We start from the raw sequence: 24,307 nt of genomic DNA, 5'->3' as shown, positions 1-24,307 counted from the left end.
ACTCATTAACCGATCAAGAGAAACTGTGACGTTTCATGTGAAAATCTGGTGTTTCCGAAATGGAGGAGAGAATGTTGTTCGCATTGATGGTCTTTTCCCCACTCATAGTATTAGCAGAAACTATTGCTCAAAAGGTATTTGCTCTATTATTTTTTTTTAACAATATCTTGTTTATTTATTTGGTGATCTGGTAGTATCGCGGTAGCCTGTCGGGTAACGCAGGTAACTTCTCTGGTAATCACCATTTGTGGAGCCTCGGGTGTACTGTGTTGTGATTTCAGAACTTTGGGTCCTTTTAAGGCCTTTTTGGTTGGTGGTTTGGGCTGTTACAGTATAAATGTGGCAGGAGAGCATTTGCAGATGAGTCTGAGCACACTTTTCCCCAACGATGTAAAATATCAAATTTGAGGGATCAGTGTGTCTCCCTCAGCCACCGGATGAGGTTTGGATCTTGACAGAGTGCCAATGCAGTGCCAGGAGCTTTCTGACAGGCATTTAATAATTTATATGGCACGGAAAAGAGGGGAGTAGACAGTTCTTTGTACTGTGGGGAGGAGCAAACTGTGTTTTGTATCATCTCCGGGTGTGTGTGACTGGTCGCATTTTAAAAATATCAGCATTAGAGAAAAGGAGGAAGCCTTGTTTGTGTTGGAAGGTTTTTATTTCCATCATGCCCATTCAGAAAAGTGTAAAATGCAGCTGAAACGCAGGCAGGTTTCTGTGGCAGGGACAGGTCTCGTGGCTGCTGCAGGGGCAGCTGAGGGCTCTGGAAGAATCCATGGATGTGGTGTATGGGTCTGCGGTGCCTTGGGGTGTGGCCACAAGTCACTCCCCGATGCTTTTGGGTACACACCGGGGTCTGGTCCTCTCCTGCCTCCTCCGTGGAGGGCACAGCAATGCCCCTCACTGTGCTGTACCCCTCCGAACATGCCACAGGCAGGTTTGAGCATGGCAGGGCAGCAAACATGAGTGGAGGTGCTTGGGGTTATTCGGAGAGCCTTTGGGAAGAGACACCCCTGGGAGAGACAGCCCCAGCCTGGGCAGGGAGGGCTTCAGCTGGGCATGGGCAGCAGGGAGCCAGGGGTACCCAAACTGCCAGGATCAAGAAGTTGTTCTCTTGATTAATATTTTTGGGGTTTTATCCCATTGTCCTGGATTGTCAGTAGGCATCAGGAGATGGCAACATACAATGAAAAAAGAAGCAGCCATCAGTTACTCCATGGCATTGGCTGTGGCATTTCCTGCCCTAATGCCTGCACACAAAGTTGTGGTCACAGCTTTGTATTGAATGGCCATGTTTAGCTTGATTAAACTTTTGAATTTTGGCCAGTGCCAGAATTAAGAAGAGGCCAGTGGATGCTCTTAATTGGTGAGTAAACTACAGGAGATGAATTACCAAAATAACAGAAGATCAATTAGCCATGCAAAAGATTTGTGAGGCTGGAAAAGTAAAAATAGAAGTGCAGTGACCTGCTCTGATGCTGAGCTTTTTTATTTTAATAAACTATTGGACTATTGTGAGGCTGGTGATGTCCACATCAACCCTTCTTAGCATCACTAGAACACAGGTAGAGCCTTAAAAACAGACATCCCAAATGCAAAAGGAGAGGCAAATGTTCCAGACAGTTCCCAGACCAGCCACCCTCTGGGGTGTTCCTGGGCAGCTCCAGGATGGTGCCCTTCTCCCTCCAATGTTGAAGGCCTTGGAAGCACCAGACCAGGAGAAACACAAGAGCTCAAAGGGCATCCCTGCTTGTGCAACCACCCAGGGGTTGGAGGCCCACATGAGGCTCCAAACCTGCTAAACGTTGTGTGTGACACAAGGCACTGAGCTGGAAAATGTATGGCAAAGTCAACAGCTGGGAGAGCAAATAAATAGTCCTGCCAAAAGCGAGCGAGTCTCTTGCCATGGGTGGAGTGCTTAAACAGGCACCTGTTTTTTCTGGGGTTAATCTTAAGCCATGTATTGGGGTGACACAGAACCTGCTTCAAAGTATCCCAAGGAGAGAAGACCACAGAAAAAAGCTTGACAGAAGTCTTCTGTGGAACAACAACACACAGATGGAGCTGCAAATTTTGTGTGGGGCTGTGGCTGCAGCTGTGGAGATGTGAATAAGCAGATGGCCAGTCTGGTCATGAACAATTCCCGCTTCCCAGTTCCGGCCAGACCAGTTCATTCCTTCACCAGACTTTTCCAATAACATCACCCAGGTAAGGCCTGCTCAGGAGCAAAAGCTGAGTGTTTCTGTTTCAGCCTGTTCATTTTTCTTTCCAGGATGCTATTAAAATCTACAGCCTCCACGTGGACTGCAAGGTCACATCGCGATTTGCTCACACCGTCATCACAAGCAAAATTGTCAACCGAGCTAATGAGTCCAGAGAGGCGACCTTTGAAGTGGAGTTGCCCAAGACGGCCTTCATCACCAACTTCTCCATGTAGGACCAGTCCTGACCTGTAGCATGAAGGAGGCAGCTCTGGGGACTGAGGGGAGGGTTCATCTTTCTTCTCAGGAGGTGCTGAGCAAACAGCACAAAGAGATGAGCTTTGGAGGGTCCTGCACAAGATGCTCTGTGGGGCAAAGTACTAGGCGGCCAAATAGAAAGAAGGTGCCCAGGGCGAGCGCAAGGCTGGCTGCTGCAGAGGCTGGATGGCAAATGTGCCCGGTGGTGGTGTTTCTCCTCCAGCAACCTTGAGACCCTGCAAGGAGGAGGACTGTGTTGTGGTGGTGGCACCTGGCATCTTCCTGGATGGGGAGGGATGTAGGAGTCAGGCAGACTCCCCTGCTCATGCCCCAAGGGCCACAAACTACAGCATTCCTCTTGTTTCTTTCCCCAGGGCTTTCCTTCTCTAACAGTAATTAATATTTATTACAACCAAACAGGTCCATTGATGGTAAAGTATATCCAGGAATAATAAAGGAGAAAGCTTCTGCTCAAGAGGAATATGATGCTGCAGTCTCACGCGGGCAGAGCGCCGGCCTTGTAAAGTACGTTGCTGTCCTGAGTCAGGCTGCTCCAGTCTTCTTCCTTGGCTTCTCATTTGGCTGGGGGTGGGTTAAACCCAGGGAGGAGGTGAAACCCTCTCAGCAGGGGTAAATGTGAAAAGCAGCCTTGAGTTCTTGTTGGGAGGGATGGGGTGTGTGTGTGTGTGTATATATATATACACACACACATATATATATATACGTTTTATATCTGGTGTTGCAATGGGCTTCATTGGGAGGCGTCACCACTTAGTGTTGCCCTGGGACTTGCTGTTCATGTGGGAGCATTTTGCTGGGCTAGAATAGTGTTCAGTTATTGAGTCTGCTCCCCTTGCTTCCCCACAAGCATGGAGGACCGTGGCACTTGGACAGACATCATGTTTTGGGGCTATATTTAATCTGTGCTTTCCATGTATTCAGTCTCAGTTCTGTTTGATCCCAGTCTTAGCATGCAGAGATATCTGCTCCATTTCTCAGCTTGCACATGCAGCATGCATGGCACACTAATGTAATATATGTGATTTATATAATACCACCTGTAATTTAAAAAAAACAATAGATAAGATTTACTGCTACTCTTTCTTCATTTATTCCATGCAACCCCTTGACCATTATTTAGCACAGGTGATAAACTTTGGCTACCACAAACCATCCTGCCCCGTGGGATGTAAATCTCTGCTCTCCCCCTTCCCAGAATAACAGGCAGAAAACTGGAGCAGTTTCACGTGTCCGTCAGCGTTGCGGCCGCCAGCAAAGTCACTTTTGAGCTGACTTACGAGGAGCTGTTGAAGCGGCAGCTGGGGAAGTTCGAGCTGCTGATCAAGGTCCGACCGAAGCAGCTTGTTAAGCACTTCCAGGTGAGCTGCCCCAGCCAGGGCTGGGCAGGAAGCAGCATGGTGTTTTTCGGCCATGGCCACGTTCCCTGTGAGATGCTGATGCTGACTTCTTCTCCGCTGTCAGATTGATGTGCACATCTTTGAGCCCCAAGGCATACGCTTCTTGGAGACAGACAGCACGTTCATGACAAATGAGTTAACTGAAGCGCTCACGAAAGTGCAGAACGAAACCAAGGTAAAGCAGCAGCTGCCAGATGTCACTGCCAGTGGCAGCTTTAAGTTATGTTGCTTTTAATCTTTTCTTTTGATTGCTCTGCAGGCTCATATTTTATTTAAGCCAACTATAGATCAACAGAAGATAAATCCTGAACTTGATGAAACCCTCCTCAACGGTGATTTTGTAGTGCGTTATGATGTTAAGAGAGGTGCCACTGCAGGTGATATACAGGTAAAAAAGAAAAAAAAATGCTTTCAGATCATAGATTTGAATGTGAAGTGCAATGAGCGAAACAGGAACATTTACTTTGAAACACCAAGAGTGACAGGAAAAGCTTATTTCCATTAATCCAGGATCAGCAGGAGCTGATGGCGATGTTCAGTAGATCCCCAGAGATACCAGACACGGTACAAGAATGGGTCATCCATGAAAAAAAGAAATCCAATTAGTCTTTCCACATTTGTTTCAATACCAAATCTATATTGCTACTATATAGATGTCTCTATATACATTCTTTTTTGTTATTATTTTGGCTGATGTAAGGTGTCATCCTCCCCTCTACTCTGCCCTACTGTGTCCATTTCTGGGCTCCCTAGTTCAAGAAAGACAAGGAACTACTGGAAAGAGTCCAGCGGAGGGCTACAAATATGGTCAGGGGACTGGAGCATCTTTCTTATGAGGAAAGGCTGAGACCTGAGGCTGTTTAGCCTGAAGAAGAGAAGAACAAGAGGGGATTTCATCAACGCTTATAAATATCTAAATGGGGGGGTGTCAAGGGGATGGATCCAGACTCTTTTCAGTGGAGCCCAGCAACAGGGCAAGGGGCAACAGGCACAAACTGGAAGTTCCATCTGAACATCAGGAAAAACTGCTTTACTTTGAGGGTGACAGAGCACTGGAACAGGCTGCCCAGAGAGGTGGTGGAGTCTCCTCACCAGGAATATCTCCTCTCCTGGAGATATTCCAAACTTGCCTGGACGCCATCCTGTACAGCCTGCTTTAGCCAGGGGGGTTGGACTAGATGATCTCCAGAGGTCCCTTCCAAGCCCTGCCATTCTGTTATTCTGTGTATTTGTGGTTTCTTGTAAATGAAGTTTAGAGGAATGTGATTTATATAACTATTAAAATGACTGCTTGGGTATCTTTTCTCTCTTGTGACAACTGAGGCATAACTAAACAGAGCAGGAACTTAAAAATATTTATGAACTAATGCGTATCCTAGGGAATAAAGTACATTGATTTCCGTACCATATCACTAATGAAGTATATATATGGATGTGCTATATGATGGCAGTCACAGTCAATGGGCAAAGATATGCTTATGGGTGATAACAAAGAGGAAATGTAATATACAGTGATAATACAAATGTATCATACATATGGCACTGAGGTGTATAATTTGCTCTCTACAGATAGTCTCGCTTCCAGCTAGGAATATATTTTAATAGTTATTTGATTTGGGCTTATCTAGAAGAACAGAATGCTGAGCGTGCTGCCTCCCTTCTTGCTGTGCCAGGATGTTAAGATGCAACCTTTACTTATTTAGATGTAATTTTATACATTATTTCATTCTGTATTTCAGATTGTCAATGGGTATTTTGTGCATTACTTTGCACCCCATGAAATGCCAGTGTTTCCCAAAAATGTTATCTTCGTTATAGATCGAAGTGGCTCCATGGCAGGCAGAAAAATTGAACAGGTAACTCACCTCAGAGTACTGGCCTCTGCTTGCACCAGTCACACACACCAGCCTTTCAAGGAAGTGACTGTGAATTTCACCCCCAAAACACATGCTGGTTTTGCACACAGCAACGTTTGCAGTCACATAGATACTCTTGAAAATACATATGCAGAGATTTAAGCTATCAAAGAGCAACACTTTTCTGATATGGCTGTTCTTGAGGGTATCAAACATTAAGGCAGAAAACACATTTCTGTCTTTGCAGAATATTTTGCTTCTGATCTTTTTTCTTCAATGACAATTAAAGAATTAATTTGTCTGTTTTGCTTCTGTTGATGACTGTGTATGTAGGTTTGCTAGAGAAGCAGACAGGCCCGCTACAGCCCTCATAGGTGTGGGTTTGAGTCTGTAAGTTGAGTGAATAGGCCATTTCTTATGGTCTCAACCTGAAAAATACCATTAGGACTAAATAAGGGCATTTGGGCTGCACCTTGAATAGTGCTGTAGAGAAGCCTTTTCATTACACTGCAATTCCAATCCCAGTTCTGTCAAGAGAAGTAGAAATACTCAAAGTGATTGTTTTCTCCTTGGAACAGACAAGGGATGCCCTGTTGAAGATTTTGCAAGACCTCCGCCCAGAAGATCATTTCAGCTTTATCACCTTTAACAGGAAAGTAGTTGAGTGGAAGAGCTCTTTGCTGCAAGCCACTGCGAAGAACGTGGCGAGTGCTGCAGGATTTGTGCAAACTCTTTCTGCTAGTGGAGGTACGAGGCACCACTTAAACGCTTGTAACCACAAAGTAGCACCCAATATAATATATTGCTTAGAAAAAAAAAATTATTAGTCGTATACTGCGACAGAACTGCCATTGGTGCTTGTAAAGTAAGTAAGTTTTAATGCTTATATGAGTGGCATAGAAAGGCTGGTTATGGGAGTGGACAGATTGGTGACTATGTTTTGATATGGATATAGAGAGATGGTTACATCTCATCTATGAACCACACAAGCCACAAAGTTTTGTTTCAGACTTTTATAACAGAGATGGCTGGAAGATTTCCCAATAATACATTCTTTTTTTCCTACAGAAAAGTGACAATTCACTCAACGTTTGATGGAAATTTGCTCATTTTTTTAATATCACCTTATAAAATAAAATTTGTCCAAAGTTATACTCCCCTGTAAGCCATATTACAGAAACAAAATAATGAAAATAGGCATGAAGCATTTCAGTTGCTGCCATCACTCTGTGCACTTTGTTTTATTATTTAGTTTTGAGCACATCTAAAAGGCTACATCTCCCATTAATGTTACGCTGTTAGTGTTAACATAGGCTTTCTTATCCCAGGTGCCCCCCTCTTTTCTTTGACTTCTCAAATAATGCTAGGAGATACTTCTTAAATATAGGTTAACAGATGACAGTGTGTTTATTTAAGCACTTTTTAATGGCTCTAGACATGTTTGTATTTCCCATGACATATGTGTGGAAAATGCTCCCAAAAGAATACTCCAGCATTGCCATTGCAATATAATACACCGTAATTAAGCCCAGTGGGCTAAACCTCTAAATCCTCGTTTCTCTGAAGGATTACTTCCTGCAGAAAACTTTAAACAACTCTGCAGGGCCTCTGCAGATGAAGTGCACCCATTTCTACAGATGATTACCCTTTCTAGGTGAGTGATGCCTGCTTTCTCATTATAGGCACAGATATCAATCGTGCCCTGCTGGCTGCCGTGAGCGTGCTGGATAAAGCCGAGAGCCTGCCAGAACGGAGTGTCTCCATGATTATTTTGCTGACAGACGGCCAGCCCACTTCTGGTGAGTAAATACTGGCCTCAGTCCTCTCTCTCCTTGATTGTTTTATCTTTTACACTTGCATCCCAGATGCTCATAGACACAGTCTGTGTTTCAGAAAGAGCTTTGGTATAAGCAGGCTGGGCTGTTGCTGGATCTGTGTCGGAGACAGGATGATTATGAAAGGGCTCTGGCAAGGGCTGTGAGAAGCAATGGCAGAGCTTGCCTGCCCGTGACAACATGCCCTTCAGCTAGGAACTGTTTTCCTAAATACCGTTGGCTTCCCAGTTTATAAAATCAAGGGAATTGTTGGAGATACACGAGGCCCAGCTGAAACATGAAAGTGAAATACTTAGAGCAGAAGCATGGACATTTTGCATATATTTTGTATGGTCCCATTTGAGAGATATTGCTTATATTTCTTCACCCTCTTTGCCCCCAACTTGAGGTATTTTCAAGGTTCCTCTTGTTTTCTATTCTTTGCTGCGTCTAATTCTTAATTAGTGATCAGGTGTGATAGCACAAATCAGAGGGTTGAGATAGAAATATTGGGTTAAATAAACAGTAACTCCCAATGCAATGGCACAAAAATCACTTGTTCTGAGCAAGCATTTGTTGAGGTTTTGCGTGGCACCAGCGTCTCTCCAAGGCCAGCAATATAATTCAGCTCTAAGCCCTCTAATAAGATCGGTCTGCCGTTCAGATTGTGTGATCTGTTTTGCTGTGGGGTTGGTTTATTTGTTGGGGGTTTTTTAATAAAATGCAGCTCACGGTGCTGCCTGCTCAGCACAGCCACAGTGAGTCTCAAATATCCTCGAGCGCACTGCACATCCCCAAGTTGGCTAGAAATCAGGTGAGGATGGAGTGCCAGGTGAATACATGCCGCATTATTGCATACATTGCCTAACTTGGCAAAGCAGGCTGAAAGGGAAAAATCTGAGCTGCTCCCATGATGCTGCTACAGGCAGTGTCAGTTCCTGCCTGGAAATGCTGATAGAGACACTCTCCGTACAGGGCCATCAGCAGCTCTTCAAATGGGATGAGGGTGTGAAAATCTTTCCCCTTTGTCACAAAAAGAGACTGGGACAGAAGCATAGCTGAGTTAATTTGCAGTTTGTCTGAATTACACCATTAACTAATCGATTTTTCTCTAAATTTGTGCCTATAATTTTTCTGGATGGTACTTGTCTTTCCAATGTTTGATCAAGTGTTTCTGTCCCTTGCACTGTTAGCTTGTAGTGTGTGTCCCTTCTGTCCTGCAAACCTCATCTGGCCCCTGTAATCTTGTAAAATATTTTGCACTTAGCCATGGCAGCACGAGTAGAAGACAGTAAAAGTCATTAAGGTGGAGAATCAGGTTCTGGCACTCCAAACGTAGTGGTGCTTTCATCTCCAACTCAATTAATGGAATTCTGTCCCATATATTTTTAATATTTTATTCTGAATTATTTTTAAAAGATTTTAAGCAGAATTTTCCATTAAACTCGCCGCTGTCTTTTTGTACTTTAAAAAAACCAAACAAACAAGGGTGTGTTTTTCTTTCTATTGTAGGTGAGACTAATGTGGAAGTAATTCAAGAAAACATTCAGAAGGCAGTCAATGGGAAATACGCTCTTTTTTGCCTTGGCTTTGGGTTTGATGTCAGTTACAGGTTCCTGGAGAAAATGGCCCTAAGCAATGGGGGAATAGCACGTCGTATATATGAAAATGCTGATGCAGCCTTGCAGCTCCAGGTCAGGAGTACAGAATATGCCAGAAAAGCCACCTGTCAGCTACACTTTATGTATAATCTTAGCAGCAAAACCACAGATTTTCTGAGATGGAGAATTGGTTTTGAGTTTACCTATTAATTTGGGGGAGGGAGGAAGGCAATTTGGGGGGTGTCTGAGGGTTTGTACCCTGACCATGATTCAAAGTTGAAGTTCTCCTCAAATAAGTTGTATTTGGACAAACCTGGCTGGAGAAGGTGTGCTGAACCTTGGGAAGAAACATTTCTTTTTCTAGTTTGCAGCAGTCTTACACAGCTGAAGAAAAAGCTTTGCTCCCTTCTTTTAAGGGGTTTTAGACGTTCAGCATTATTGCTTTGCAATTGTTTGAGTGATTTCTCTCTCTCTACTTTTCTCTAGGGCTTTTATCAAGAGGTGGCTACCCCAATATTAATGCAAATTGAAATGCAGTATCCAGAAAATGCTGTTGAGGGATTAACCAAGAACAATTTCAAGCTATTTTTTGAAGGATCTGAAATTATAGTATCTGGGAAAATTAGCAATGAACTCGATCTCTTGCCAGTAGAAATTAAAGCTCAGTCAGTAAGTGTTTAGTTTACTAAACATATCTCCCTTCTGACTTTTATGGTGCAATAGGGGACTTCAAGAAGTCTTTTGTGTGCGATGTACACATCTCTATTTGGGAATCAAACAACTTTCCCCTCCTGAATTTGCTACAAAAGAAAAGCCTAGAAAAATATCCACAGATAAGCAAACAGCAATTTTAATCATTTCAAAACCGTAATATTTTGGTCTTTCAAGCATTTTTAGGAAACTGGTTTGTATTTTTAGAATGAAGAAGGAAATCTGAATTATTCATCTCAAAAATGTTGAACTAGAACAATTTCATTACCTCCTTTTTTTTAAACATTGTTTTGAGTCCAGAAATATGTATCCAAAATACAAGCTTTTTGGTAGTTTAGAGTTGTATTTTCTAAGGGGAAAGGACAAAATTGAAGGACGAAAAGGGCACTTTGGTAGCGAAAGATGGTCTTTTAAGTCTATTAATGTGACTGTAAAAGAAGTCTGGAACTGTTCTTTTGATGGCCAATTTTCTCCCACTTCAGCATTCTAGTGATTTGACTCTTAAAGAAGAAGCAAACATCAAAGAAAAGGAGCAAGTGTTTAAAAATCACAGTTACATCTTTGGAAATTTCATAGAGAGACTGTGGGCTTACTTAACCATTCAACAGCTTCTGGAAAAATCGTAAGCTATTTTAGTGTTTCCATTACAAATTTGTAACTTCTTAAAACACAAATTCCTTATTCACAAATTAAATGACCAGAAAACATAAAAAACCAGAAAGATTTCTGCAGGTAGTATTAAAAACATAGTATACTGGAAGAATACTACATTACTGTGTGAGGAACACGAGTTGCCTTTCAGTTTGTGATAGCGGTGCATCTTTAAATGTGTAGATACAGGTATATACACGTGACAACATGATATAAAACATTCCTCATCAAATGACTATGAAATAGATTTCAATTGCATGGATTGTGTTGATCTGTTGTACACATTCTCTGTGTATATTTCTGTATTTGTCTGTAGATAAGTAAATGGTAATAGTGAAGAGAAAAATAAGTGTGCCCATAGGACACTTCATAGTTCATGTATCTGTTATTTTTATGTATTTGAACAATATGTAGGCTCCAGTGTTGCAAACAATTAGTCATCTCCATAATTGCAAGCATGTGAACAGCTGAGTTATCCCAATAAGACTACTCGCCCTTCAGTAGCAAAAATTATCTAAGACACAGCTAATATGAAGAAGAATCTGAAGATCACCTGTTAATAGTCTCTATGTGTTACTTCTTCATCATTAACACAGACTTTAGTATTTCAGCACAAGAAGAGGACCAGAAAACCCTGGAGGCACAAGCCTTAGAGCTGTCTCTGCAGTACAGCTTCGTTACACCCCTCACGTCCATGGTGGTCACCAAACCTGCTGGGCAGGAGCAAACGGAGCTGGCCAACAAACCCACTGAAGCTGGTAAATGGGGCATTGAACAGCCCCCATGAAATATGGTGTTGTTATTGATGAGTTGTTGCTGAGCTCCAGTCTAGGTTCATTTTATGGTGATATGACACAGTGATATGCCACATCGGAGGCAGGAATTCAGGGATTAGCTTCCTTTCAAAAAGAAACATACAGGCGTGTTTTTTTAAAGCTGAAGTGGTGAAATGGGCACTACTATAGAAAGGGATAATAATTTATTTGAATATTAACTAAAAGTAATTTAACAGTTGTTACTCAGCATTCCTGCCACTCCAGTGGGATTCTACACTTTCCTCTGTAGCATTAAAGTGGAAAAATGAATGTAGGGAAGGAAAGCAAGCCATTGCTGGGAGTGTTGCATATGCTCTCTCCGCCTATCCTTTAACACAAAAAAGCCCATCACCTGAAGCCCACCACCACTTGTCCCAGTGTTCTAGTGTGGACATAGGTAAAATCACTCACTGTTGACTGCATGATGTTAATCTGTCCCTCTTCCTTCTGTTAGATAATGAGAAGCCCAGCGGTTTTCCAGCAGGAGGTAAATGTTTTCTTCGTTTCCAGTAGCATACTTCCATAATAGTCTCTAATGAAAATTGTGGTTATTCTATAGAGGGGAATTATCTGAGATTTGGAAAAATATGTGAAGCAAAACATAAGCAATAACTGCCAAGGTCTGTGCAGGGTTTGGGTGGATAACATGGGCAAAGAGAAAATCTGCCATTCTTCCATTCCACGTCTCAAAGGTCAAAATTGTCTTTACCTGTGAGGAAAAGTAGTTCTTCAAGTGAAAGGTGCTAATGGTGATTTCTGCTTCTTCCTACCATGTGTGAAGCATCTGTCCAAAAGTTTAAATCAAGATATTTTGGAGTGACTTCAGAGGATGGTATAAGTATTTTTTTCTCTCTTCCTGGAAATAATAGATCTGTTTGAATATTAATTTTAAACTTCCAGCATTATTAGTCTGATAATCTCAGCTATGATAATACATCATAATAGTGATGCTTTTATAGGTGAAGAGGCCTCATTTTGCTCTACTTCTTTCACAGAAATGCATTGAGGGAATTATAATGCTGCCCCATTCTCTGAAGGTTCCAAGTTGGTGCTGGGGAGGTTAATAGCCAAAAACTCGCTGAGCAGAAGCACACCCAGCTCAGAGGGCACACAGGGCTTGTGCTGTCCTTCCCTCAAAGCTCCTTTTTGCTGCAAGAGAAGAGTTTGGGGCCACCTCTGCAGCACAACCTGTTTCTGTAGTAGGTGCCAAGCCCTACGTTGGTGTGATGGTCGGGCAGGCACAGCTGCTTGAAGGCACAGGGGTGTCCCCACTGGATCTGGGGTTGGTGCCTTCCTGAGCATCACTGAGCACTGTTGTTCTCCGTCGTGACAAACCAGCACGGCTGGAGTGGCAGGGGAGGAGAAGGGGCAAACATGATGCTGAGTTATGGGGACCAAAGGAGGTTTTGATGTGCTCTTTTTGGGTGTTGCAGTTTCTTATGTTGGGCTCATCTGATTTTTAACTGCCAGTAACATCTCTTGCCTGGGGCTGCAGTGCTGTGGAGGGACCATGTTGTGAGCCTGTGCTGGTGCTGTAGCTCTGCATGGAGCCAGTCCCTTTGCAGAGCATCCTGTGCCCCCTTCCACCAGAAGCACCTGCCCTCGCACTGGGGACAGGCAACTCTGCTGCACCGGCACCACCACTCCCCACCTCCCCATCCCCTGCACCAGGGGGGTGAGGCACCAGGCTTCTAGTAGGCAATTGGATCCCTTTTTGCAAATCTCTTCCTCACAAAGTTCTTAGTAGGTTTTGTCCACTTCCACCCTTTGGCTGGAAAGATTTTCCCATTTTCCTGGTATCGGTGCTCGTGTTCTGTGGACTTGATTACTGCAGGTAGTTTACTTTGGAGAAGGAAGACAGGTGCAGCTGAGAATTACAGATTTGATGTTTGAAACACTCCTGTAAGGTATATAATACAAACATGAATGAAGTACTAATACTCTCTTTTCTTTCTCCAGATTCTTATAGACTGAGGAGTGGACTACCTCTTAGTAAGTGCTCCTCTGTTATTTTTATTCAGAATCATTTTATAAAGTTCATTTCATAAGTAGGTTCATAGCAACATTACTTTAATAAATCCATTTTGATTGTGGATGCCCAATTGATAGAGAATTTAGTTTTTATTATATGTATTTCAGTCCACAGATTCTTTTATAATGAACTATAAACTTATGAAAACAATCTTGGTCCCTGTTCAGAAATAAAAGATTATTGCACCTCCTGAAAATAAATGTGAAAGATCCAAGAAAGTATATATTAGTAAGCTGAAGGAAAGGGGTGTAAAAAAAAAAATAATCTAGCAGTCCTGGGGTTTGCTGTGTGAAGCCAACGTGGGAAACAGCCGTCTGCACAATGACAGTGCCTGTCCTGCAAGGAGGAAATCCCGGGGCGCTGCAGGGACAGAGCTCGGCATCACCATGAGCTCCCATAGCGCCGAGCAGAGAAGGTGCTGGCTGCTGCCTCCACAAGATCCACACATGTGCCTTCCAAAAAAGTCAGCAAGCAACGGGTGGGGGGGATTCCCTGTTTTATGGGGTGGGGAGGGAGATGCAAGGCATGACCCCAATCCAACGAAACATTGGAAAAACCTTTTATTTCAGGTCGATGGCGAGCTGAGAGCCACTCTATCAGCAACATGAAGCTGTTGTCAGCAGGTAGTTATTCGGTGGTGTGTGGGAGGAGCTGGGGTGGGTGTGCTGGGTTCAGTGCTGTGTAGCAGGCATTGAAAACACAGCTCTGGACCCTCCTGCAGTTCCAGCTGAGCATGATGCTCCGGTGGCAGGTTGATCCCAAGAGAAATAGGCACTGGACATTGTGCTTCTTTCCCACAGAGGGACATCTTGCTTCAAGCAAAGGTCTCTGTAGAAGTCAGTGAAGAGCTCTGCTAAAAAAGGCTTCTGCAACAGTATTCTTCCCAGTTAATTAGCCAACTTAGAGAAAATGTTTCATTAAACTCTTCTTACTAATTTTAAGTATTTCAGTTGACAGGCTAAGAGACAAAACAAGAGCGCAGCCTCTTGGTAAGTAATACATATAGTAGTCCCATTTTAATAATTAGTATAACTAATGTACAGTTTTGTATACAATAATGTTTTTTCTGACTGCATCAACTCTATGAAAACCCTTTACCCCTTCTTGCAAACCTTGGCTGGTTCTTTCCACATAAATGAAAATTATCACCATATCCCATGAGAAATCCTCTCTGGCTTGATGATATAACTGCCAACAGAAGTGTAGCACAACAGATCTTCAACCTCAGCTTTTTTAAGGGCTTATTATCCTTAACAAACTCTAAGTTTGGTTAATTTGTTGGGTTTATTTATATCAAGATGCTTTGTCTGGGTGTGCTTTTCAATAATTATTACTGTGTTGATTTTAATTGGTCTGTCCTATAAAATCTGTAACTAATATTTTAGATATAAATGAAGTAATTTTGCTGTGCCTATCCAAAGAGCATGGGCTAGATTTTTCTTTGCCTGCTAACATTGTTCTTCTGAATTTTCAGCCAATGAATATCCACAGCTTCTCTTGCAATTACCCAAACAAAATGAAATAATCTGTTTAAATATTGATGGAAAAGCACAGCCCTCTGTCCACCTGCTGTCAGATGTGGAGCAAGGTGAGTGAGCCACATTACCCCTGATTACTCCTGACAAGGGGAGTCGCTTTGGTCTATGAGAGCAGTTGATGTCTTTAGGAATAACCCCCTTTTGGGTTATGGCCCCCTTCAGGGTCCTGTCACACCTGCTGCCTTGCAGTGACCCGAGAGGCTGTGGTTAATTTTTCCTTTCTATTAGGTGATATTAACTTTCCCTGTCCGACAGCTGAGGGCACGTCTGGTCGTGGGTCACCTCCTGATGTCACATGCATGGCCTTTAGGCTTTACCCCTGCCCAGCTCTTGGGGGGCTTCTGAGGGTGCGGAGACCTTAAACCCCATGATCCCTGCGTGCTGCTGGAAAGAGGCACGCTCCAAACGTGCTGCAGTTTTTCTGTGGTCCTGTGCTCAAAGCAGCCATGGCCCCAGGCACCAGTTGTCAGCTGCTCTGATTGTGGAGCAGAGCCACCTCTGTGAGAGGAGGTGGCAGCATGGGGATAAACAGACTTCTGGTGGCCCCACTGCAGCCTTGGGGCACCTGGAGCTGGAATCCGGGGTACTGTGCCTCCCAAAACTAGATTTGAGACTGCAAAGTTGTTTCAGCAACAAAACTGAAGCAGTTTTATTAAGATCACTCACACCTTAAAAGCACGGTCACTTGACAAATTTGTGTCGATGTTATTAAAGGACTCACTGTGACGGGAAAACTTGGAGATGGAATAAATCACTTTGTGCAGTTTGAAATTACCTACGTGAATCCCCCTGCGCAAATCCGCGTCTCCACGGATGAGGTTGTCCTAAGGCACAATAACGAGAGCACTCGGCTGCCGTGGGCAGAGTCAGCCACCTCCACCGTCCAGGGGTAAGAAACATCACCCTCTCCTTTCCCAGACTTGAAAAATGTGTCAGATCTTTTTTCATCCAGGCTCCCACTTTCACGTTGTCTTCAAGTAAGTGCTTCCAAAAGTCCTTATCCGGTGAGTAACTCAACGTGAACAGAGGCAGGGTACTTTCACAATTCCCCATTTCCAATACAGAGAGGGGAAAAAAATAAAAAAAAAGGTTTGATTTTAGTTCTCCCTGCCTGTGTAAGAGAATCCGAACAACTGCACCACCAGCCTCCTCTCTGCCTGGACGTCAGAGGCAGAACATTTATCTTCCAAAGCAAAGGACCCCCTGCAGTGCAGAGCAGCCCCCGTGCCACTGCCGTGCTGGCTGCCACCAGGCACTTTGTGTTCCTGCAGCCGCAGAGCGAGCGCTGCGAAGTGATGGCTCTGACATTTACTGTCTCTTTTATACATCGGTTGGCTCCACAGAGGCTGGAGTTTTGTTTCTCCTCAGTTTCAGCCATAACTCACATCTGGGCAGCTGACACTTTTTATGGGAAGGCATAAAGTGTTTGAATAGCTGTCTGTAACTAAATGCCTGCTGTTGGAGAAAGGGTGCTTTAAATGTAGACTTCATTTGTTGGACTAATTAGAGCAGGATCCTTCACTACCACAAGAAAGAGCTGGATGTAGCTGGTTCCAGCAGCTTTTTTTGTGTTGCTGGAATAAACCTCTGGGAGGATTTGTTGGTCTGGGGCGGTCAGGACACATAGCACCCCCTCCCTTCTAGGCAGTTCTAGACAATAACAGAAGTCCTAAAACAACTGCTTTCAATTATTTTTGTAATCCAAAGCGGAGCCAAGAACATGCTGGATTTATGCCCCTCTATAAGTTTTTGTCTGCTGAGCAGAGTGATCCTCCTCCTGCAAACCCACACCTGAGCCCCTGCAACCGCAGCACTTTGTGCAGCGTGTGTGGGTCTGTCTGACCCCATCTGCAAGGGAGGAAAAGGACAGTGGATGCTTGTGGTCTGCAAGCCCACCTGGGGTCAGAATAAAACTAACTGGGTTAGAAGAAAGACAGGGTCTGAAAATCTTGTGAAGTATATATTAAAAAAAAAAGTATTTGACTTGTTCATAAAATAGATTGAATTATTTTATCTAGTCTACCTTTTTTCTCATTGAATTGTTGAAAAAGTTGTTTTTTTTTTTTTCCTTCCAAGCACTTCTTGTCATTATGGATCATAAGGTATTTTCATCAGCAAAAAGTTCTTTGCTGTTGGTGTATTTGTGTGTAACCTGATACTGGAAAGATAAGTTGTGCAGCATAGAGAGAAAAGACATGCTACTTAATATTTTCTAGTTTAAAAATAACCACAAACAGATCATGAAAAATGCAAAGAGACAAAAGGCAAAAATTAAATTATTTTAATAAATTAATGTCAGCTAGTTAAATGCATGTTTTTTCTTCATATTCTTCTTGGAAATAATGTCATAATTTACTTCCCAGGCTGAGAGTCTCAGTTGAGAAGGAAAGGAGCGTTACAGCATCATTGTCTGACACAGTCACAGTAAAAATTTCCTTTGTGAAGTTTCCAGATGATTTCCTTGGGCTGTATTTCTTGAACACCGACCGGTTTTCTGACAAAGTCAGTGGAGTTCTGGGTAGGTATCATTACAGATGTATGCAGCAAAGAAGGATGATCTTGTAATTAAGCTCCTGCAATGAGAACGTGGGGCTTTTTGCTGAGCCACATCATGAGTCTTTATTCAGATTTTACTTCCCTGGGTCCTGATGAGCTCTCGTGAAAAGCAGTGGGCAGGCAAGGCAGCAGGAATGCTGAAATTCAGGCGGTTTCTAGAGAAAATGTACATTTAATTTATTCTTTTCAGACATCTAACATCAACTTTTACTGCAGAGCAGTTCAGACCCTGCTCTGTGAAGGCAGGAGGTCTTACCCTTGAAACGTAACATCATGCTTTTCCCCTCACTGCTCTTTTATACATCGGTTGGCTCCACAGAGGCTGGAGTTTTGTTTCTCCTCAGTTTCAGCCATAACTCACATCTGGGCAGCTGACACTTTTTATGGGAAGGCATAAAGTGTTTGAATAGCTGTCTGTAACTAAATGCCTGCTGTTGGAGAAAGGGTGCTTTAGATGTAGACTTCATTTGTTGGACTAATTAGAGCAGGATCCTTCACTACCACAAGAAAGAGCTGGATGTAGCTGGTTCCAGCAGCTTTTTTTGTGTTGCTGGAATAAACCTCTGGGAGGATTTGTTGGTCTGGGGCGGTCAGGACACATAGCACCCCCTCCCTTCTAGGCAGTTCTAGACAATAACAGAAGTCCTAAAACAACTGCTTTCAATTATTTTTGTAATCCAAAGCGGAGCCAAGAACATGCTGGATTTATGCCCCTCTATAAGTTTTTGTCTGCTGAGCAGAGTGATCCTCCTCCTGCAAACCCACACCTGAGCCCCTGCAACCGCAGCACTTTGTGCAGCGTGTGTGGGTCTGTCTGACCCCATCTGCAAGGGAGGAAAAGGACAGTGGATGTTTGTGGTCTGCAAGCCCACCTGGGGTCAGAATAAAACTAACTGGGTTAGAAGAAAGACAGGGTCTGAAAAATCTTGTGAAATATATATTAAAAAAAAAAGTATTTGACTTGTTCATAAAATAGATTGAGTTATTTTATCTAGGTTACCTTTTTTCTCATTGAATTGTTGAAAAAGTTGTTTTTTTTTTTTTCCTTCCAAGCACTTCTTGTCATTATGGATAATAAGGTATCTTCATCAGCAAAAAGTTCTTTGCTGTTGGTGTATTTGTGTGTAACCTGATACTGGAAAGATAAGTTGTGCAGCATAGAGAGAAAAGACATGCTACTTAATATTTTCTAGTTTAAAAATAACCACAAACAGATCATGAAAAATGCAAAGAGACAAAAGGCAAAAATTAAATTATTTTAATAAATTAATGTCAGTTAGTTAAATGCATGTTTTTTCTTCATATTCTTCTTGGAAATAATGTAATAATTTGCTTCCCAGGCTGAGAGTCTCAGTTGAGAAGGAAAGGAGCGTTACAGCATCATTGTCTGACACAGTCACAGTAAAAATTTCCTTTGTGAAGTTTCCAGATGATTTCCTTGGGCTGTATTTCTTGAACACCGACCGGTTTTCTGACAAAGTCAGTGGAGTTCTGGGTAGGTATCATTACAGATGTGTGCAGCAAAGAAGGATGATCTTGTAATTAAGCTCCTGCAATGAGAATGTGGGACTTTTTGCTGAGCCACATCATGAGCCTTTATTCAGATTTTACTTCCCTGGGTCCTGATGAGCTCTCGTGAAAAGCAGTGGGCAGGCAAGGCAGCAGGAATGCTGAAATTCAGGCGGTTTCTAGAGAAAATGTACATTTAATTTATTCTTTTCAGACATCTAACATCAACTTTTACTGCAGAGCAGTTCAGACCCTGCTCTGTGAAGGCAGGAGGTCTTACCCTTGAAACGTAACATCATGCTTTTCCCCTCACTGGTGGTACAAACTGAAATAGGCTATTGTGAGTTTACAAAGCATTAAAATAAGATTAAAACAATAGCTGGGCTTAACCTCAACAATGCTGTGGAATGACATAATTTATGCGGTAAATTAATTCAGTGTCAAATAATGGACTATAAATAATGAACATGAAATTGTTAGAAAATGAAAGCCAGCTGGTCTTGAACATCTCAACTCCAAAAATCCCAATGGGACTGAAGTTGACATTGTTTCAAAGGCTTCGCAAATGGAGAGGCTGAAAATTTTAAAACCACCCCAAAAAATGTGAAAACCCACAAGAGAGCAAGGCTGAATCTCTTTGTGGAGGAAACGCAGGAATTTTCTTAACTAAAGGAGCTTCCAAATGCGGTCTTCTGTTTGTTTGTTTGTTTGTTTTCTGAGACAGCTGCCTTCCTGGTGTCATGGCTCCTATTTGGGCTAAATGAACAGCAATTCTGAGATGATTTGTATTTTTAAATAATTTGTGTGTCTGTTGCTTAGGTCAATTTTACTCAGAAGCACAATTTGAGAAAAATTCTGACGTCAATCAGAGAGCTGATGGAAGACTCCTAAGGGTGTCTGGATCTGAGCACAAAGTATCCAAGCACTTCTTGTCATTATGGATAATAAGGTATCTTCATCAGCAAAAAGTTCTTTGCTGTTGGTGTATTTGTGTGTAACCTGATACTGGAAAGATAAGTTGTGCAGCATAGAGAGAAAAGACATGCTACTTAATATTTTCTAGTTTAAAAATAACCACAAACAGATCATGAAAAATGCAAAGAGACAAAAGGCAAAAATTAAATTATTTTAATAAATTAATGTCAGCTAGTTAAATGCATGTTTTTTCTTCATATTCTTCTTGGAAATAATGTCATAATTTACTTCCCAGGCTGAGAGTCTCAGTTGAGAAGGAAAGGAGCGTTACAGCATCATTGTCTGACACAGTCACAGTAAAAATTTCCTTTGTGAAGTTTCCAGATGATTTCCTTGGGCTGTATTTCTTGAACACCGACCGGTTTTCTGACAAAGTCAGTGGAGTTCTGGGTAGGTATCATTACAGATGTATGCAGCAAAGAAGGATGATCTTGTAATTAAGCTCCTGCAATGAGAACGTGGGGCTTTTTGCTGAGCCACATCATGAGTCTTTATTCAGATTTTACTTCCCTGGGTCCTGATGAGCTCTCGTGAAAAGCAGTGGGCAGGCAAGGCAGCAGGAATGCTGAAATTCAGGCGGTTTCTAGAGAAAATGTACATTTAATTTATTCTTTTCAGACATCTAACATCAACTTTTACTGCAGAGCTCTGTGAAGGGGGTAGGTCTTACCCTTGAAACGTAACATCGTGCTTTTTCCCTCACCAGTGGTACAAACTGAAATAGGCTATTGTGAGTTTACAAAGCATTAAAATAAGATTAAAACAATAGCTGGGCTTAACCTCAACAATGCTGTGGAATGACATAATTTATGCAGCAAATTAATTCGGTGTCAAATAATGGACTATAAATAATGAACATGAAATTGTTAGAAAATGAAAGCCAGCTGGTCTTGAACATCTCAACTCCAAAAATCCCAATGGGACTGAAGTTGACATTGTTTCAAAGGCTTCGCAAATGGAGAGGCTGAAAATTTTAAAACCACCCCAAAAAATGTGAAAACCCACAAGAGAGCAAGGCTGAATCTCTTCGTGGAGGAAACGCAGGAATTTTCTTAACTAAAGGAGCTTCCAAATGCAGTCTTCTGTTTGTTTGTTTGTTTTCTGAGACAGCTGCCTTCCTGGTGTCATGGCTCCCATTTGGGCTAAATGAACAGCAATTCTGAGATGGTTTGTATTTTTAAATAATTTGTGTGTCTGTTGCTTAGGTCAATTTTACTCAGAAGCACAATTTGAGAATAATTCTGACGTCAATCAGAGAGCTGACGGAAGACTCCTAAGGGTGTCTGGATCTGAGCACAAAGTTACCAGGTAACAAATATGGGGCAAGGGTGGGTGATGTTCCTGCTTTGAGATGTGTTTTATCAGCAAATCCTGAGATCAAAATGAAAGGAAACTAAGGGATACCTTTTTTCTCATTGAATTGTTGAAAAAGTTGTTTTTTTTTTTTTCCTTCCAAGCACTTCTTGTCATTATGGATAATAAGGTATCTTCATCAGCAAAAAGTTCTTTGCTGTTGGTGTATTTGTGTGTAACCTGATACTGGAAAGATAAGTTGTGCAGCATAGAGAGAAAAGACATGCTACTTAATATTTTCTAGTTTAAAAATAACCACAAACAGATCATGAAAAATGCAAAGAGACAAAAGGCAAAAATTAAATTATTTTAATAAATTAATGTCAGCTAGTTAAATGCATGTTTTTTCTTCATATTCTTCTTGGAAATAATGTCATAATTTACTTCCCAGGCTGAGAGTCTCAGTTGAGAAGGAAAGGAGCGTTACAGCATCATTGTCTGACACAGTCACAGTAAAAATTTCCTTTGTGAAGTTTCCAGATGATTTCCTTGGGCTGTATTTCTTGAACACCGACCGGTTTTCTGACAAAGTCAGTGGAGTTCTGGGTAGGTATCATTACAGATGTATGCAGCAAAGAAGGATGATCTTGTAATTAAGCTCCTGCAATGAGAACGTGGGGCTTTTTGCTGAGCCACATCATGAGTCTTTATTCAGATTTTACTTCCCTGGGTCCTGATGAGCTCTCGTGAAAAGCAGTGGGCAGGCAAGGCAGCAGGAATGCTGAAATTCAGGCGGTTTCTAGAGAAAATGTACATTTAATTTATTCTTTTCAGACATCTAACATCAACTTTTACTGCAGAGCTCTGTGAAGGGGGTAGGTCTTACCCTTGAAACGTAACATCGTGCTTTTTCCCTCACCAGTGGTACAAACTGAAATAGGCTATTGTGAGTTTACAAAGCGTTAAAATAAGATTAAAACAATAGCTGGGCTTAACCTCAACAATGCTGTGGAATGACATAATTTATGCAGCAAATTAATTCGGTGTCAAATAATGGACTATAAATAATGAACATGAAATTGTTAGAAAATGAAAGCCAGCTGGTCTTGAACATCTCAACTCCAAAAATCCCAATGGGACTGAAGTTGACATTGTTTCAAAGGCTTCGCAAATGGAGAGGCTGAAAATTTTAAAACCACCCCAAAAAATGTGAAAACCCACAAGAGAGCAAGGCTGAATCTCTTCGTGGAGGAAACGCAGGAATTTTCTTAACTAAAGGAGCTTCCAAATGCAGTCTTCTGTTTGTTTGTTTGTTTTCTGAGACAGCTGCCTTCCTGGTGTCATGGCTCCCATTTGGGCTAAATGAACAGCAATTCTGAGATGGTTTGTATTTTTAAATAATTTGTGTGTCTGTTGCTTAGGTCAATTTTACTCAGAAGCACAATTTGAGAATAATTCTGACGTCAATCAGAGAGCTGACGGAAGACTCCTAAGGGTGTCTGGATCTGAGCACAAAGTTACCAGGTAACAAATATGGGGCAAGGGTGGGTGATGTTCCTGCTTTGAGATGTGTTTTATCAGCAAATCCTGAGATCAAAATGAAAGGAAACTAAGGGAGTGTTGGTCTGTAAGAATACGCCTCTTTGGTTTAAACAATAGGAATTTGTACTTGAATTTCTTCCTAACAGCCTGAATTTGTTACTTGTTAAGGGATACTACAGGGCCCAAGGCTCCTACCTCATGGGGGGGTGAGGGTGGGGAATCATACCCTGGGGCTATGGTTTGCATAAAGAATGCCAAATAAAGTAAGGCTCTGCTGCCTCATTTACATGGGCAGAGGTTTCCTCAGCCAGATTTATTGTGAGGAAAAAAAATAATTCTATGCTTCAATTGCTTTTAGCAATTTTCTGTGATGCAGAAGAGATGCTGTTCTGCTCACTGTCCCTGTGCCTGTCCATCAGCAGCTCTGGGAGCAGAGAGCTGCCAGCTCTGCCCATGCTCGTTCCCTCTGACTCCTGGTACCATCTGCAAACACAAGGTCAGTTTGGGGGCTGCCCTTCAGTTATTTTATCACAATTTTTTCTTTTTTTAATTTTGTTTCAGGCAATACAAGAAAGATTACAGGCTTGAGTCAGCCAGTGATCCTGTTCCCTGCTGGTCAGTAGATGTAACTGCCTAGAAAAGAGAATTCTGGGAAAGAAAACTGTGCAAATGATGCTCCTCCAAGTATTTTTGATACTTTCTCTCATGAAGGAAACCACAGTTAAAGCCTTACCTGTTACTATAGATAAATGGCATAAATATTTTACCTCAAAAAATTATACTTTCAAGATGAGAACATGCTTGCTTGTTTGTTCTTTTAAAATGCTTTATAATAGTCTGGTTATGTTGTTGAAGATTTATATGGATGAACTAAATAAAATTGACATCATCAGCTCACAGTGTGGTACGGACACAGACTTAGGTCTCCAAATAAAACTAAGTAGTGGCATCACCCCATCCAACAAATCTGTCATGCCAACAGTAACAGATTTCTAAAATATGCCCTCTTTACCCAGTTACCAATGACAGTGTTCTGGGACTACGTCTTTTGTAAAAGGAGTATGAAGTTGAAAGCAACATTAGTATATCAAATTAATTCGGTGTCAAATAATGGACTATAAATAATGAACATGAAATTGTTAGAAAATGAAAGCCAGCTGGTCTTGAACATCTCAACTCCAAAAATCCCAATGGGACTGAAGTTGACATTGTTTCAAAGGCTTCGCAAATGGAGAGGCTGAAAATTTTAAAACCACCCCAAAAAATGTGAAAACCCACAAGAGAGCAAGGCTGAATCTCTTCGTGGAGGAAACGCAGGAATTTTCTTAACTAAAGGAGCTTCCAAATGCAGTCTTCTGTTTGTTTGTTTGTTTTCAGGGACTGGTTGCGAAACAGACCCCTGGCTTGTTGCAAAAAACAGCGTTTCAGCCCTGAAATTCAGCAGCTGCTTTTGGCACCGTTTCATACAATGTTCTGCAAACACTGGAAGATGTTTTGCAAATAATGAAGAGCTCAAAACAGCGTGTGGTGCACG

The 24,307-nt window shown here is 42.1% G+C and overlaps 1 protein-coding gene across 1 annotated transcript; it reads left to right on the top strand.

The window, feature by feature from the left end:
- Positions 1-9: 9 nt before the first annotated feature.
- Positions 10-23,665, top strand: ITIH4 (inter-alpha-trypsin inhibitor heavy chain family member 4). Its single transcript, XM_014953478.1, has 22 exons — positions 10-134; positions 2,276-2,436; positions 2,883-2,987; positions 3,679-3,841; positions 3,945-4,055; positions 4,140-4,268; positions 5,620-5,736; positions 6,315-6,483; positions 7,419-7,535; positions 9,063-9,244; positions 9,638-9,820; positions 10,345-10,484; positions 11,117-11,271; positions 11,783-11,815; positions 13,288-13,320; positions 13,930-13,983; positions 14,311-14,349; positions 14,835-14,948; positions 15,613-15,787; positions 17,262-17,416; positions 21,144-21,246; positions 23,335-23,665. Exons 1-22 carry the CDS (start codon positions 60-62, stop codon positions 23,408-23,410), a joined length of 2,589 nt encoding a protein of 862 aa, XP_014808964.1. The 5' UTR covers positions 10-59; the 3' UTR covers positions 23,411-23,665.
- Positions 23,666-24,307: the final 642 nt, after the last annotated feature.

Source organism: Calidris pugnax, unplaced genomic scaffold, assembly GCF_001431845.1.
Source record: "Calidris pugnax isolate Ruff unplaced genomic scaffold, ASM143184v1 scaffold247, whole genome shotgun sequence".
In the NCBI taxonomy this organism is placed as follows: domain Eukaryota; kingdom Metazoa; phylum Chordata; class Aves; order Charadriiformes; family Scolopacidae; genus Calidris; species Calidris pugnax.
Note: the sequence above shows the minus strand (reverse complement) of the source record. Positions and strands in the feature narration are given on the sequence as shown.